The sequence below is a fragment of the Dermacentor albipictus genome, chromosome 5 (genome assembly GCF_038994185.2).
Source record: "Dermacentor albipictus isolate Rhodes 1998 colony chromosome 5, USDA_Dalb.pri_finalv2, whole genome shotgun sequence".
Lineage (NCBI taxonomy): Eukaryota > Metazoa > Arthropoda > Arachnida > Ixodida > Ixodidae > Dermacentor > Dermacentor albipictus.
This window is the reverse complement of record NC_091825.1, coordinates 22,687,133-22,702,213: the sequence shown is the minus strand read 5'-3', so window position 1 is coordinate 22,702,213 and position 15,081 is coordinate 22,687,133. Positions and strand designations below refer to the sequence as shown.

The following is a 15,081-nucleotide window of genomic DNA, read 5'->3' as shown; positions in this document are numbered from 1 at the left end:
ACTTGTAAGGGGTTTATACTTGTACATACTACACGTACGTACATACTTGTACATACTACATGTACGAGCCGATTGCGAAGAGCCGGCCTCTCCAAGAAGCAAAAAATGCTGGTGGAAGCACTGCTTTCCACGCGAACGAAGCGAAGTGTTAGTATCTCCTTGTGTTGGAAATGTTCTTTGGCGAATATGTTTTTTGCTAAGCTGCATTCAGCGTTCCAGTGAGTACGTTTCCGGGCAAACAACTGTAGTATTATGTTCCTGCATGCCTCCTCGTAGAACGTAAGCGGTGATGCGATCTTCAGCATTTGTGCGCTGCCCCAAAGCTGTCGGCAATCTACACCGACGGTTTAAACGCGGGAAAGATTTACCGGCTGTTGTAGCACGTGTAGTATAGAACCTTCATCAGTGCGCCATCCGCACGCTACTCGTAACCGGCGAATTCCGTCGACTACGTGAGATGGTCGGTTCCTTATGTGTGCGAGAGAAGGGGGAGTGCAGCGTCTTGGCGTGAACAGGCTTTCCAACACATGCAAACTTTACGCTTGCACTGCGTTATGCTAGCTGAATGCAGGCTGTTTCACAACACACGTGCGAATAGAAAATTCGCGGCGCTTGGCAATGAAACCTGAGTGAAGGGTGAGCGATAAACATGCACTTTCCGTTCAGAGTGCTAACAATTCTTTAGGAGAACCCAAAGCACGCATAACTGATAAACTCCGGTAGTAATCGTCACCGAAGTGGTCAGAGCACAACACTTATTCTTGAGCGCTTGAAGTCATTTTGCTTCACAGCAGCCTCCCACTTAGCTGAAAGCTTCTTGTCTAGCAGGAACTAATGGAACATCGGAACATCGTGGCGGCCGCTAGTGTTCGTGCAAGCGTAGGCTGCACAGAACGCCGGCATGATCGGCCTACAAGTTCAACTGATGCTGCGCACGTCAACTACCACTCCTATATACACACAAATAAAGGAATGTAGGGTCGAGCGAAGCAGATTAGGACGGCACGCACGCAGAAATAAGCCCGGTCAGGCATGGTCGCGGAGACTGCGAAGAAGCGGAACACCAGTGTTGACGTCACTAAGCCGCAGTTTCCGGTCTCCGCTCGCATCGTCAGCGTCAGCAGCAGCGCGCGGCACTTGACGGGGGGAGGAGCTACAGCGCCATTTTAACTGACTATTGCGTCGCTCCTAAGTGAAAAATCCCCCCGAAAATTTTACATTCATGGTTTATAAGGTTCCCGCATCCGTATATGAGCGTCTTATTGAATTCGACAGACTCTTCAGCATCCCTTTAAGACATCTACCCGTCTGCCCTACTATAGACCGACCTCATTTCAGAGGTATCTTATACACCACACCTTTCGAACAAACTGTATACTTTTTTGTATGAGCGCTGGTGACGAAAACACGTAGTCGATGGCAGCAAGGGAAGTCGTGTCACTTCATGTGGGGGAGCGAGAGAAAGCATCGGCGTCGATGTGTTGGCGGTCAGACCGACAGACAACGTGCCTGTCGAAGTCTTGCAACAGAAGGGCCCAGCAGGCGATGCGGCCTGATGGGTCTTCCAATGCCGACAGCCAACATAGGGAGTGATGGTCGGTAACGACATCGAAGGGATGGCCGTGCAGGTATGGTCGAAAATTTTGAATAGCCGAAACGACAGCTAAGCTTTCATTTTCAGTTACGGAGTAATTAGATTCGGACTTGGTTAGTGACCTTCGGGCGCAGGCTAACACGCATTCCCCGTGTCCAGCTCCGTGCGTAGCTAGGACACCACCATGTCCTACACCGCTGGCGTTCGTGTGAACTTTTGTGGGAGCCATGGGGCCGAAATGGCGCAGTACGCAAGGTGATGTCACCTGACGACGCAATGTTTGAAACGCGTCATCAGAAGCTGGGCACCAGGCAGAAATGACGGTGTCACCTCACAGGAGTTATATACAGGAGTTATATAGGGAGCAATTATGCAAAAAAAATTCCTACTAGAACGACGAAAGTATGAGCAGAGTGGGATGAAACTTCAAAGTTCCTTCAGGGTCGTTAATTTCGGGCAACCGGTGACAGCGCGAAGTTTAGAAGCATCGGGTAAAATGCCGTCTTTCGAAGCCACCTGTCGGAGTATCATCAGTTGCTTGGCTCCAAAGTGACATTTCTTCATATTGAGTTGGAGGCCTGCGTAAGTTAAACACTGAAAGAGCTGCTCGAGATGTCACAGATGAGAAGCGAAGTCAGGAGGAAGGACTACCATGTCGTGAAGGTAACATAAGCACGTCTTTCCATTTCAGACCACGGAGGAGATTATCCATCGTCCGTTAAAAAGTAGCAGGAGCATCGCAAAGACTAAACGGCATAACGTTAAATTTATACAGGCCGTCTGGTATTACAAAACCGTTTTTTGTAGAATCTGCTGGTGCCGACCTACTGTCCGCAGTAGCCGGACAGTAAGTCGAGTGAGGAAAAGTACTCCGCGCCTTGCAAAGAATCGAGGGCGGCGTCAATACGCGGAAAAGGATATACATCTCTGCGCGTTATCTCGTTAAGACGGCGGTTCCACGTAAAACAGGATGCACCCATTCTTTTTCTTCACAAGGGCTATAGGGGACGCCCAGGGTCTGTTGGAAGGTTGAACAAGTCCGCGCTGAAGCATATAATTGATTTGGTCATTAATACCGCGTCACTCTGTGGGTGACACGCGACAAGGTTGCTGGCACAGCGGAGCGTGGACGGCCCTATCGACTTCGTGATACACGGTCGATGTGAAGTCGAAAGTCGCTTGTTGACACTCGAATGCAGAGTAGTAATTTCGAAGCAGGTTGAGTGGTTGGAAACTTTCTACGGGGCTCAGGTTAGTATCCACACAACTGTCGAAGACGTCTAGTGGAGGCAAGGGGCAAGCAGGGCAACAAGGCAATGTACTGATCTCGGAGCAGGTGCCACCAAGAGGGGCATCGAAGATGGTCCTAGATTCGATGCGTTCATGACGTTCAAGTAACCCATCATGACGCAGAGTGAAGGCCAAGGGTTAATCTTTGGAGATAGGCATATGAGTGAAGCACCCCGTTGACAGTTAGGACAGCGAAGGCAAGATAACATCATCGATGAACAAAAATATGCGACGGTGTAAAACGAGCAGTGGCATCTTTAACACTGTTGGAGCAGGCAGCTGCAATAACAGGAAGCGGCAATACATCGCAATGCAGGAAGCGGCCAAAATTCGTCTTCGGCGCGAGAAAAGTCAATGACGGCCTTGTGATTGCAAAGGAAATACGTCCCTCCCCCCCCCCTCCCCCGCCCAAGCTGGTGTCGTAGAAGCATGAAGACAGAAACAGAAATTCGACTGTGTACCTGAGTTCTTGAATGGCGATGCGCGTAGTGCATGCAACAACAGGGGTAATGTACTGTACGCTTGCGGTACGGATCGACAGAGCAGACAAGGGTGTCATTACTTTTCAGATCAAGCGACGAACGTCTTCGGTTATTGCAGAAACGGCGGCTCCTGTGCCCACTAGAGCAATTGCAACAATTGTATCTACAGATAATTCAATAACGTTCGTCGAAGAATAGCGAGGCCTTGCGCTGTTCGACACAGATGCAGTTCTTGCCTCGGGAACTGTAAGGACTAGTTTTCCTGCTCGGTAGGAGTCGGACGACGACGCATTGACGAGATCGAACGGTTTCGGGAAGGTGGCGAGCGGCGCTCGTTCGCAGCGCTGACGGTGAGCAGAGAGGTCAGACGTGATTCACGAGGCGACGAGATGACGGAAACTTGAGAGGCCTAGGATAGCGCAGGTTGGTCAGCTCGTGGAAGCCATGGGCGATGGTGATACAAGCGTCCAACATGACCAGGGTTGCCACAATAGAAGCATATTGGGTGGTTGTCGGGCGTGCACCATGGTCCAATGCTGGCTGGAATCCTGGTGCGAAACGCAGGCGGACATCATAGTAGAGCGGGCTGTGGTGGCGAGAAAGTCGGTGGTATGGTCCGCGGCACAACTGCAGCGTATGTCATAGGTGCTGGCGCCGGCGGTGGTGCACGCAGGGACGGAATAGCCTTAGATGCTTGCTCCTGTATCATTTGTCATAGGTTTGGAGTCAAAAACGGCGGAGAGCTTCGAACGGCAGTGAGTAGAGACAGCTGCCGAGAGACTCCAGCACGGATGAACTCTTTGATCTCACAGAGCAGGGGGCCATGGTCGGGAACTGTAGTTAAGCTCGAAACAGAAACATCCTGCGTGGAAGAACACCAGGTCAGAAGACGTCGGCCGCGTTCATTGTAACTCTGACAATCACCAGCGACTTCGACGACGTTCTGCGGGTTTTTCGACAGGAGCATTTCAAAGGCATCATCTTCAATACCCTTCAAAATATGACGGATCTTATCGGATTTGGTCAATGATGCTTTGACACGCTTCCAAAGGTCAAGGACGTCTTCTACGTAGTTGGTGAACGTCTCACCGGGCTGCTGGGAACGGTTGCGCAAGCGCTCTTCGGCACGAAGCTTTCGCACCGCGGGCCGACCGATAAGTTGCCTGAAACTCCTCTTGAAGTCTGACCAGGTGCGATGGTCGGATTCGAGGTTGTGGAACCACACGTTCGCAACGCCCATGAGGCAGAAGACTGTATTTGTTCAACTCGTGAGCATCGTCCTATTTGTTTTGCACAGACACGCGCTCATAGGATGAGAGCCAGCCTTCGAAGTCGTTTTCGTCGGAGCTGCTGAAAATAGCGAGATCCCGTTGACGCAGCGAGTCGAAACAGAGAAAGGTGGCCGAGGCCGGTGGTGGTGTTTGGCTTGCGTCTTCCGGCATGATGCGCGGCAACGTACGACAGCGGAGTTCCAAGGTTGAAGAAAACCTCGAAACCTTCACCAAATATGTAAGATGGTTTAAGTAACAAGCCAGAACGTTGCACGATACACAGGCGGGTCTGTTGATAAAGCACCGGGCACCGAGCGCGTGAGCTCTGTTCTCGAGGGAGGCGCTGACGATGCGCCTGAAGCACACGCCTGTCTTCTTCGCTCCAAAAGATTGAATTTGATAATATATATTCATCGAATGCCAAACTCCTGCCCAGTGCATGTTTAATTGGGCATGTTTAATACAAGATAATTTAACGCAATTGGGAATGGATCATGGGATTGCGACCGATGCGTCAATGAGTGAGGCAAGAATGGGTGTCGGCATTTTTTCCATGCCACTATCACGGTAATATGCATTATGACTTCCTGATTTCGCGCCCATATTTCTGTCTGAACTATCAGCCGTTATCTTAGCTCTTCGAAAATTTCCTTCAAATTATTCAACAGCGGTTATAGTGAGTGATTCACTGTCAGTATGCACATCACTCACTTCATCTTCAGACACTATTGAAGCCAATGCCTTTAAATCACTAATCCTCTGAAACTTAAGCTTAGTGCGGTTGGTAAGATTCCAGGCCATCATGGCATATTCCTAAATGAAATGGCAAACACTTGCTCGGATCTCTCTTGATGGGCCAGTTATGTCCGTTATGCCTACTTCAGTTTATGTCACTGCTACTATGCTTAGAAAGTTTGACCATTTTCAAGATTCTATAAAATTCAAAATCCAAATGTCAGAATTTAACCGTATGGCATTTTCATGGGAAAATAAATTGTGTCGTACGCATAAACTTGAAATCTCCATAACGAATTTACGGTCCCACATCCTACCATTATATTTTTACCATGCAGGTCTGGTCCGGCACCACTGCCTCTGGGTCCAACCTGCCAAGAATCCGAAAACATTGATCACTTTCTAATAGTATGCCGTTAATTTAGAAATCAGATGAAGAAATTATAATTTTCATTCCGAAGATTGGGTGTTGTTTTAACTGCTCAAAATATCCTCTCCTTCGGGGCTTCATCATTGAGCCACAGCAACATCTGCGTGGCCATTTGCGACAATCTTCGTTACACAAGACGGCTAATTCAAGTGGACGGACTGGGACAAATTCCGAAAGCAGCGAGCTGAACAGAGAGGTGAGGAGAACATCCATGACATCGAGGCATGGATGGAGACGCTCAATGACGACATGAACTAGGCGACGCAGACGCTCGCACCCGAAGTCCAGGTTGAGAAGACCGACAGCCGACTAGCCCACCTCTGGGAAGCCAAGACGTCACTAAACGCAAGATGGAAAAAGCAAAGGCACAACCGAAAGCTTCGTAAGAAGATCGCACATATCAATCGCCAGCTGGAAGAACATTGCCGGACCTTAAGCCGCCAACAGTGGTATGACATCGGCAACGCGGTCGATGGGCAGCTACACAATGGCAGCACGTGGCGTCTCCTTCGTCACCTCTTGGGGAAACGCAGAGCACGTCTGCTCAGCAAGCAAACCTGCAACGCCTTTTGCACAAGGAACAGGCTACCACGAGTGATCACCAGCTCGTGACACGCCTGCTAGCCAAGTACTTCCCTCAACGGCCCGATGTTCAACACGGAGATTACACTGGGGAGACAAATGTGACACTCGATGAAGAATTTCACGAGTCAGAGATCCACGCAGCTCTCCACAACCTTAATGGCAAATCAGCACCTGGTCCCGACAAGGTTACTAACAAGACTCTAAGAAACCTCGATGATGCCTCGATAACCGCTCTTACGGCACACATCAACAAATGCTGGCGAGCAGGTTGCATCCCAGGGGCGTGGAGACGCTCTTAAGCAGTCCTGATACCGAAGCCAGGCAAGCAGTCCAGCCTCGATCACTTGCGGCCCATTTCCCTCACATCCTGCGTTGGCAAGGTGATGGAGCACGCGTTCCTCTCCCGCACCAACCACCACCTCGAGGACACTGGAGCCTACCCACCCACTATGGTGGGCTTCTGGTCACACCTCTCCACTCAAGACGTCATGCTCCAGCTCTACCACCAGATTATCAAATGACCCAACTAGTGGCAACCGGGCCATCCTCGGCCTAGATTTGGAAAAGGCATTTGACAATGTAGCACATGCAGCAATCCTGAGCCGCATTAACAAGCTCAACGTGGGTGAGCGAAGCTACAACTACGTCAGAGACTTCCTGTCACGCCGCACAGTCACCCTCGCAGTCGGCAGCATGACATCCGGCGAACATACACTAGGAAGCACCGGCACTCCTCAAAGATCGGTCATATCCCCGCTCCTCTTCAACCTCGTGATGCTGGGTCTCCTGGCCTACCTCGACGAGACCGATGGCCTTCATCACGCCATGTACGCAGATGACATCACCCTGTGGGTCAGCAACGGCAGTGACGGTCAGATAGAATGCACCTTACAAGCAGCGGTCTCTGCAGTAGAAATCTACCTCCAAGACACAGGTCTCCGACTATCTCCACTGAAATCGGAGCTGCTCGTCTAACGCTCGCGCCGCCGGCCCAAGCCTACAGCCAAATCGCGCCAATGTGATGACATAATCCTCTATACGCAAGACGGCTCCTGCTATCCCCGAGTCTGGAAGATACGCATCCTAGGCATGCATATAACAGCCAACGGGTCAGACATAGAAGCTATTCGTAAAATCGAAGGCAAGGTTACAGCGGCTACCCGCCTGATCAAACGCAATACAAACAAGCACACGGGCATGAAGGAGGACAGTGTCATGCGCCTCATACACTCCTTCGCAATCAGTCACATCACTTATGTGGCTGCCTTTCACAAATGTAATGTCACTGAAAGGGAGAAAATCAACACCCTTATACGCAAAACTTACAACATCGCCCTTGGCCTACCGGAGTCCACAAGCACTGCTCGTCTGCTACAGCTGGCGGTATACAACACGCTTGAGGAAACTGTGGATGCGCAAAGAACCCAACTCGAACGCATGTCTCCGACAGCCACGGGCCGGTACATCCTGCAGAAACTCGGCTTCAACTACCACGTCCAGCACGGTCAGAAACAGTTCATTCCACCTGACCTCAGCGACACGCTGATTGTCGCCCCTATACCTCGAAACATGCACCCCGAATTTAATCGGGGCCGACGCCAGGCCCATGCCAAGGCACTACTGCGCTCCTTGGGTGGAGAGAGGACTACGCGCTTTGTAGACGCCGCAGAATACACACGAGAACACCGGTTCACGGCGGTAGTCGTAGACGTTAGCTCCCGGCTTACGCACGTGTGTAGTGTCGCAACGAAATACCCCGAAACAGCAGAAGAGGTAGCGATTGCGCTTGCGCTTACCGACCCCCTCTGCGAGGTAGTTTTTAGCGACTCAGAATCCGCAGTTCGCAACTACGCGCGGGGGCGCATTTCCTCCGAAGCTCTCCAGATTCTAAGGAAAGCTGGTCGATGGCACTTCGATAACACTGCCATGATATGGTTTCCAGCGCACGTCGCCACCCCCACCGATGAGGGCATCATTAACTTGAACGAGGTAGCACACCGCTCTGCGCGAGAACTGACCCGCCGCGCAGAATCGGAGACCGCCTCTTCGAGTTCGGAACTGCTGGCTCAAAACACGCGAGAACGCCTAGTCAGGTACAATGACATCACCAAGCACTACCAGCTAGGCAGGCGGTTGCTGCCCCCACCTCACCCCATGCTGAAACGTCGCCAGGCAGTTATCTGGCGACAATTGCAAACACAAACATTCCCCAGTCCGGTGGGATTGCAGCACATTTTCCCCGCGCAATACCCGACTGCTCTTTGCAAATTATGTCAGAAAACTAGAGCGATGCTGTCACACATGTTGTGGGAGTGTCGGGTTACATCAACTACAATGGCAGTAGCTCCGGAGGCTCTTGTGTCGAAGTGGGCCGCCACTCTGCGCAGCTCCTACCTCAAGACACGAGAGTGGGCTGTCCAGCAAGCCCGAGAGGCGGCGACGAGGCAAGGCTTCGAAGCCCCCTCATGGGAGACCTGAGCCCGGGTCGTCAAATTTGCCGGATTCAGAATAAAGTTGTTTCCATCCTTACCATGTTAATTCTCGAAATCAATAATTGGATAGATCAATAATTCTCTGATTTTATCTTCGAAATTATTCCAATAGCACCAAAAAAATACAGAATTTGCTGTTTATATAGAATTAAAAAAAAATAATTTCTAGAACTGCCACGCAAATGTATTTTTTTAAATAGCATGAACGATATACTTCATCCGAATTTAATTTCGCGTACAAGTTTTTCCCTTTCCCTATATCATTTAAGCTTTAACCACCGGCTTCTTGAGGAGGTAAGCGCCGCAAGTGAGTGACAAACCAACAATAGAAATCGCGCTCGCCCCGCTCGGCCATTGTGTCTTTCTGTTCCTTTTTATAAAACTCCAAGCGCATCTAACCTTAAACACCTACTATCAAATGGTGGAGCGTTCACACGCTCCACCATTTGATAGTGCAGTTAGTGCAGTTAAACAGTAAACTAAACTGCAATATTAGTGCACTTAAACATGCTACCAACGAATGTTCGATACTGCAGGCAGACCGAACCATGAATGTCAAAGGCGATCAATCGAAGACAATGACCCTGGCGTCTAATATTTCCACGCAATCTCGTCTCTTGATTTAATGAAGGAAATTGAGCCAACGAATACACGATAAGTAGTGCACGACAGTTCTTGAAGCTTTGTCAGCGGTTTAAGTACAGCTCTTAGGCGCCCGTTGTCGACGCCCTCGTAACCGAGCGACCGAGCACAGCGAAGCATGAAAGAGCGAGTGCGCAGCGCAGTGGCGATAGCGAACATAGCGCGAGGAGGTAAGCGGAGGAGGAGGGTGCTGCGGAACCATTAGGCTCGAAAGCGGAGGAAGAGGGTATGGCGAAAGCGTGATAAGCCTAGTGCCGGGCAAGACGGAGTTTGCGGCGACGAAGGCTACGAGATGGTGCTGAAGTATCACGGGTCATCTGTTCGCCGATGACGTCGCCGATACCATACTCGGAAACAAAGCGCTGCATGAGTGGATATCTGTCTGCGGCGATTGCTGTGAATTGCGTCCACGAGTTACCCACCCTCTGCCTCTCGCGATCTCCCGATTATTGAGGCGGTCGTGCGACGCTTCACTTTCTTTGCAACATACCGCACAAGGCAGAGTGTGCCCGCTAGCCAATATATCGCGATATGAACAGGCGCATACAGGTGCGATCAAAATTTGTATTAGGGAGTATCGTAATCGTCTGTGAATTTCTTGCTATCTGGAGGCCGCATAAAAGGTGAGCCGCTTTTGGTGGCGGATGGCGACGAATCAGAGACGGGCACGGCGATCGCCTCTTATTTTCACTAGCGGCCACTCTATGATCCCAGTCTGCCTGAAACATCGATCATTTGTTTGTAACATGTTTGGGGGCTTTAAATTTGCTGCGCGTTTAGCTTAGTTACATGGCACTTTTTTCAAATCTAACGCGCTTTCGTCCTTGTAGCCCGGAAAAATTAAATTTATTCCATCGCAAATTTTCTCATGTATATGAATGCTTCGGATATTTGTGAATAGCCTCAGCAAGTTCTGTAATGAAGATTTTAGGTTTTACTGAATATGTTAACAGTTGGTTAATAATTATTGGTAACTGATAACTTAAATTTATGTAGGAACTAACTGTTTTTGCTTAAGAGGACCGTGACAAATACCACTTTGCTGCATTTTCCTACAACTGTATTGTATTTTTTAATGCTTAATTGGAACAAGTTAGCTGAAAGAATCTGTGTAATTACGAAATAAACGAGGGCAGCGATAGAAAGGATGAAAGGGACGTACGAGTCGATCCGGTACGAGTCTTTCGGCTTCCCTGTCCGGTGCCTTCTTCGTTCTCCCCACTTTCCTCAGCTGCAGTCTGTTCCCCGCTTGCAGGTGCCTCCGTTGCCGCGGCACTCTCCTTGGTGGATCCCTCGCTACCCTGCTTAGAGCCCATCTCCCCGGCTGTGTCTTCTCCAGAGACTTTGGTAGTGCCTTCCTGTGTGGCTCTGCTGCTTCCCTTGCGACTGCCCTTGCGACTCCCTCTAGAAGTCTCCTTCACGGCACTGCCCTTCGTAGTCGTGGCACCGGTCTCTTCGTTTTCTTCCGGCTGCTGTCCTTCGGTCTCTTCTTCCGGATGCTCCGTGGCTTCTGCTTCCGTTTCTTCATGTCCTTCCCCTTCAAGGAAAACACCAAATCAAATAGTGTTATCGTTACATCACGCAACTCATTTTGTGTTCTGAAAAAAGTAAGACGCCATCGCTGTCCCTCGACATGGAAGCCCGTTCAACCATAACCAACTAAGATATCAATTTTGTTGAAGAGTGTCCCCTCACACCAGGTTGGCGTGAATGCACCTATCAAAACAACTTAGTGCAATGACTACCAATCATTTGGACGTTACTGAATATTTGTAGAGCTTTTGCTGATCCTGAATTCTTTGAGTTCCAGTCAGCTAGGCATCGTCCAGCGTTGGGGAGTGAGTGCAATGATGTCACCTGGGCCCGATAGGGATCAGCGTGAGTGCGTCTAAAGTTAAGGATCTGTGCTATGATTATGCATATTTAGTTTCTTTTCCATACTTTTACTGATTTCTGAGGCAGAACCTAAGCTATGCAGCGATTTATTTCAGGACGTTTTCATTCTGCGCATGGAAAACTCAAAACATGATGCGTTATGAATACATTGAGGCTGACTGTTCTGGTATTAGGGGACTGGTGAAATAAATTTCAAGAGCATCTCACCTTTGGCGTGCTTGCTCTCTTTTGACGTGATTGAACTGCGAGCGCGGTGCTTGCCGGAGCTGCCTGTAGCATCTTCCTTCTCAGTGGATAAGCCTGTTCTGTGGTCACCAGCGTCGGCAGAGACAATGGACTTCTTGCTACCCTTTCTGGACCGGGACACTGACTTCTCCGGCGAGTCGTGGCTTTTACTGCCGCTTGTTCTCCTGCTAGACCTGCGCATTGAAACTCTACTAAACTGCGGTAGTAGCATCGTTATGGATGACTTCGGCCTCTACCGATGAAATAACATAGAGCAACCTTAAAAAATGAGTTGAACTGAACATCCTATTTTTCTTGAAGAATGGTGCAGTAATTAGGTGTTCAAATATGATGCACCGAAAAGGACAGCAAAATTTCTGAATGAGGAAGGAACAAGATATCAGGTGCAAGAATAAGGACGAAATGCAAAGCATCGTACATGTGCCCTGATCAGAGAACTTATTCATGTCGATCCTTGGTGCGGTGGGTGGCTGGGCCTTAGAAAAAATATTATGTATGGGATTTAAACTTCAATACCACGCAGTTGTCCATAGCGGAGGTGGTAACCGAGTGTGGAGAGCTATATATGACCTCCTGGGGTTCCTTAACTTGCAATCGTAGCCTGATAAACGAAAGCTTCCCAGCCCCTCCACGGTCCCTTGCCTTCGAAATACGACCACTAGGGTATGGAGTTGAACCGGTGACGTTGTTTTCGGGAGCATGCCATCCTAGCTACTGAGCCACCGTAATCACTACACATTGCATACGAGCCGATGCATGGGCTTGTAGCGGCAGCAGCATCGGCGTCGCACGAGGAATGACGTAGACGCTCGCGTGTACACGAGGCACGCGCGGCTGGCACGCTCCGACGGGCTAGCGTTCCGAAGGAGAATAATTTAAAAGAATGCTACGCTAAGCGACAGAGTGTTGGTTCTTCCTCTCCTGCGAGAGCCCGAATTTACCGGTCTACGTGGTCGCTCGTCGCCACAGTTTGGTGACCCGGACGTGATACTGCCATACGCTCCTGTGGTAGAGACGACCATGGACCAGACCAACGCTACGAGAGCTCAAGGCCAGAACCCTTCCGAGGAATGCGGTGAGCCCTCCTGTTCCGCCATCGCTGTTCGCCTCCCACAGTGCTGGGACCAGCATCCTTCGGCGTGGTTTCTTCAGGCCGAAGCGCAATTTCAAGTCGCTGGTATCCGCTCTCAAGCCTCGAAGTTCCATTACGCCGTGGCAGCGCTCTCTCCCTCCGCCATTGACGAGGTAGCAGATTTGTTGAACTCCCCATTGTCTGCCGCCGCTTATGACGATCTCAAGGCAGCACTGCTACAGCGCACAGCATCTTCACAGCGTTATCGCATTCAGCAGCTTCTGTCCGCTGAAGAACTCGCCGACCGACGCCCTAGTCAACTTCGTCGAATGAGCCAGCTTCTCGGAAAGAACGAGAGATCCATCGACGACACGCTGTTGCGCGAACTCTTTTTGCAACGACTCCCGGCTAACGTGCAGATGGTCCTGGCGACTGCCTCTACCATGCACCTTACCGGACTTGCCGCTTTGGCCGACAAAGTCATGGAAGTAGCCACCCCAACGATCGCAGCCACGTCACCGTCTCCGGGTGACAATACAACCACTCTGCAAACTCTTCCCTGCTCTTCCGCAGTGCAATCTCCGCTCGACTCCTTGTGTGAGCGCCTGGAACGCATCATCTGTGGAGCGGGACATCGCCGCGCGTTTCGTCGCCCACGCAGCCGTAGTTCCAGCAGATCAAGACGCACGGGCACCCAAAATGAAACCTCAACTACAGCGCCTGGCGTTTGCTACTACCACCGCCATTTTGGAAACGACGCTCGTCACTGTCGGCGTCCCTGCGCTTGGCAGGGGAAACAGGCCGGCCGACCTCTAACGGCGACGAGTGGTCCGGCCCAACACACAAGTCGCCTTTTCTACGTGACGGAAGGAGTTACGGGACAACGATTCTTAGTCGACACAGGTGCTGACGTCAGCATTCTCCCCGCCCAGCGCTCCGACCGAAAAGCGACTCCTGTGTCGTTTTTGCAAGCCGTCAACGGCACCAGGATTCCAGTTTTCTCGTCACGCTCCGTCATGCTAAACCTTGGCCTTCGACGAGCGCTCCGCTGGATTTTCCTGGTTGCAGAAGTCCGTCATGCAGTCATTGGAGCAGACTTCTTGCATAACTACGGACTCCTTGTGGACATCCAACGACGCCGTCTTATCGACTCCGTTACCCAGCTATCCGTTCCCGGCGTCCCATCATCAGGCACATCGCCCATAGCGCCAATTTTTGCCATGTTGGACGAACCTTTCGCCGCGCACCTACGCGAGTTTCCCACTTTGACGCGCCTGCCGGACTGGACGCAACCGGTACAACATGACGTGTGCCATCACATCGTCACCTCCGGCCCACCGGTCTACTTCCGACCCCGGCGTTTGGCCCCGGAGAAACTCAAGATCGCTCGCGCGGAGTTCGAACACATGCTACAACTTGGCATCATCCGCCCTTCCTCCAGTAACTGGGCATCACCCCTTCACGTGGTTCCTAAGAAGACGGGAGACTGGCGCCCATGCGGCGATTACCGGGCACTAAACAACGTCACAGTTCCTGATCGCTACCCTCTACCGAACATTCAGGACTTCACGGTAGCGTTGCACGGTGCGACGATCTTTTCGGAGATCGATCTCGTTCGCGCCTACCATCAACTACCGGTCGCTGAAGAAGACATTCCCAAGACCGCCATCACCACACCCTTCGGTCTTTTCGAATTTCTCCGCATGCCTTTCGGTTTACGGAACGCGGGCCAATCCTTTCAGCGTTTCATCGATTCTGTCACTCCAGGTTTGCCTTTCGTTTTTGCCTTCATTGACGACCTTCACGTCGCAAGCTCTTCGGCAGAAGAACATCTTCACCACTTGCGGTTGTTGTTTTCACCCCTTGCCAGCAAAGGAATTTTCATCAACACCGCCAAGAGTGAATTCGGTCAACCCTAACTCGAGTTCCTCGGTCATATCGTCGACGCTAACGGCATTCGACCACGGCCGTCCAAGATTCGCGTCATCGAAAACCTTCCTCGACCGACCACACTCACCAAGCTTGGCCAATTTCTTGGTTTCTTCAATTTCTACCGCCGATTCATTCCCGAGTGCGCACGACTTATGGCTCCGCTAGACGCTCTCCTGGTAAACAAACGCAAACAAGTGCTTCAGTGGACTGAAGAGGCCACCGACGCTTTTACAAGAGTCAAGTCTGCCCTCGCCGACGCCACGCTGCTTAGACACCCAAAGCCAGACGCACCCACTGCCATCATGGCCGACGCTTCAAACACCGCCGTTGGTGCCGTTCTGCAACAAGTCATCGACAATGCGTGGCATCCACTCGCTTTTTTCTCGAAGAAACTGAAGCCTGCGCAGTCCCGCT

General features: G+C 50.9%; 1 protein-coding gene across 15 annotated transcripts in view; it reads right to left on the bottom strand.

Moving 5' to 3' along the window:
* Positions 1-15,081, bottom strand: part of LOC135898235 (neprilysin-1-like) — a 521,227-nt gene that overhangs the window by 435,751 nt on the left and 70,395 nt on the right. For all 15 annotated transcript variants that reach the window (XR_011514790.1, XR_011514789.1, XR_010563291.1 and 12 more), the window contains exons 4-5: positions 11,625-11,836; positions 10,684-11,058 (exon numbers count right to left, since the gene is read on the bottom strand). Coding sequence is in view for 10 of the 15 variants with exons in the window: in XM_065427075.1 (XP_065283147.1) it covers positions 10,684-11,058; positions 11,625-11,836 (587 nt within the window). In the remaining 5 variants the exon portion in view is untranslated. The remainder of the gene's footprint in view (positions 1-10,683; positions 11,059-11,624; positions 11,837-15,081) is intronic.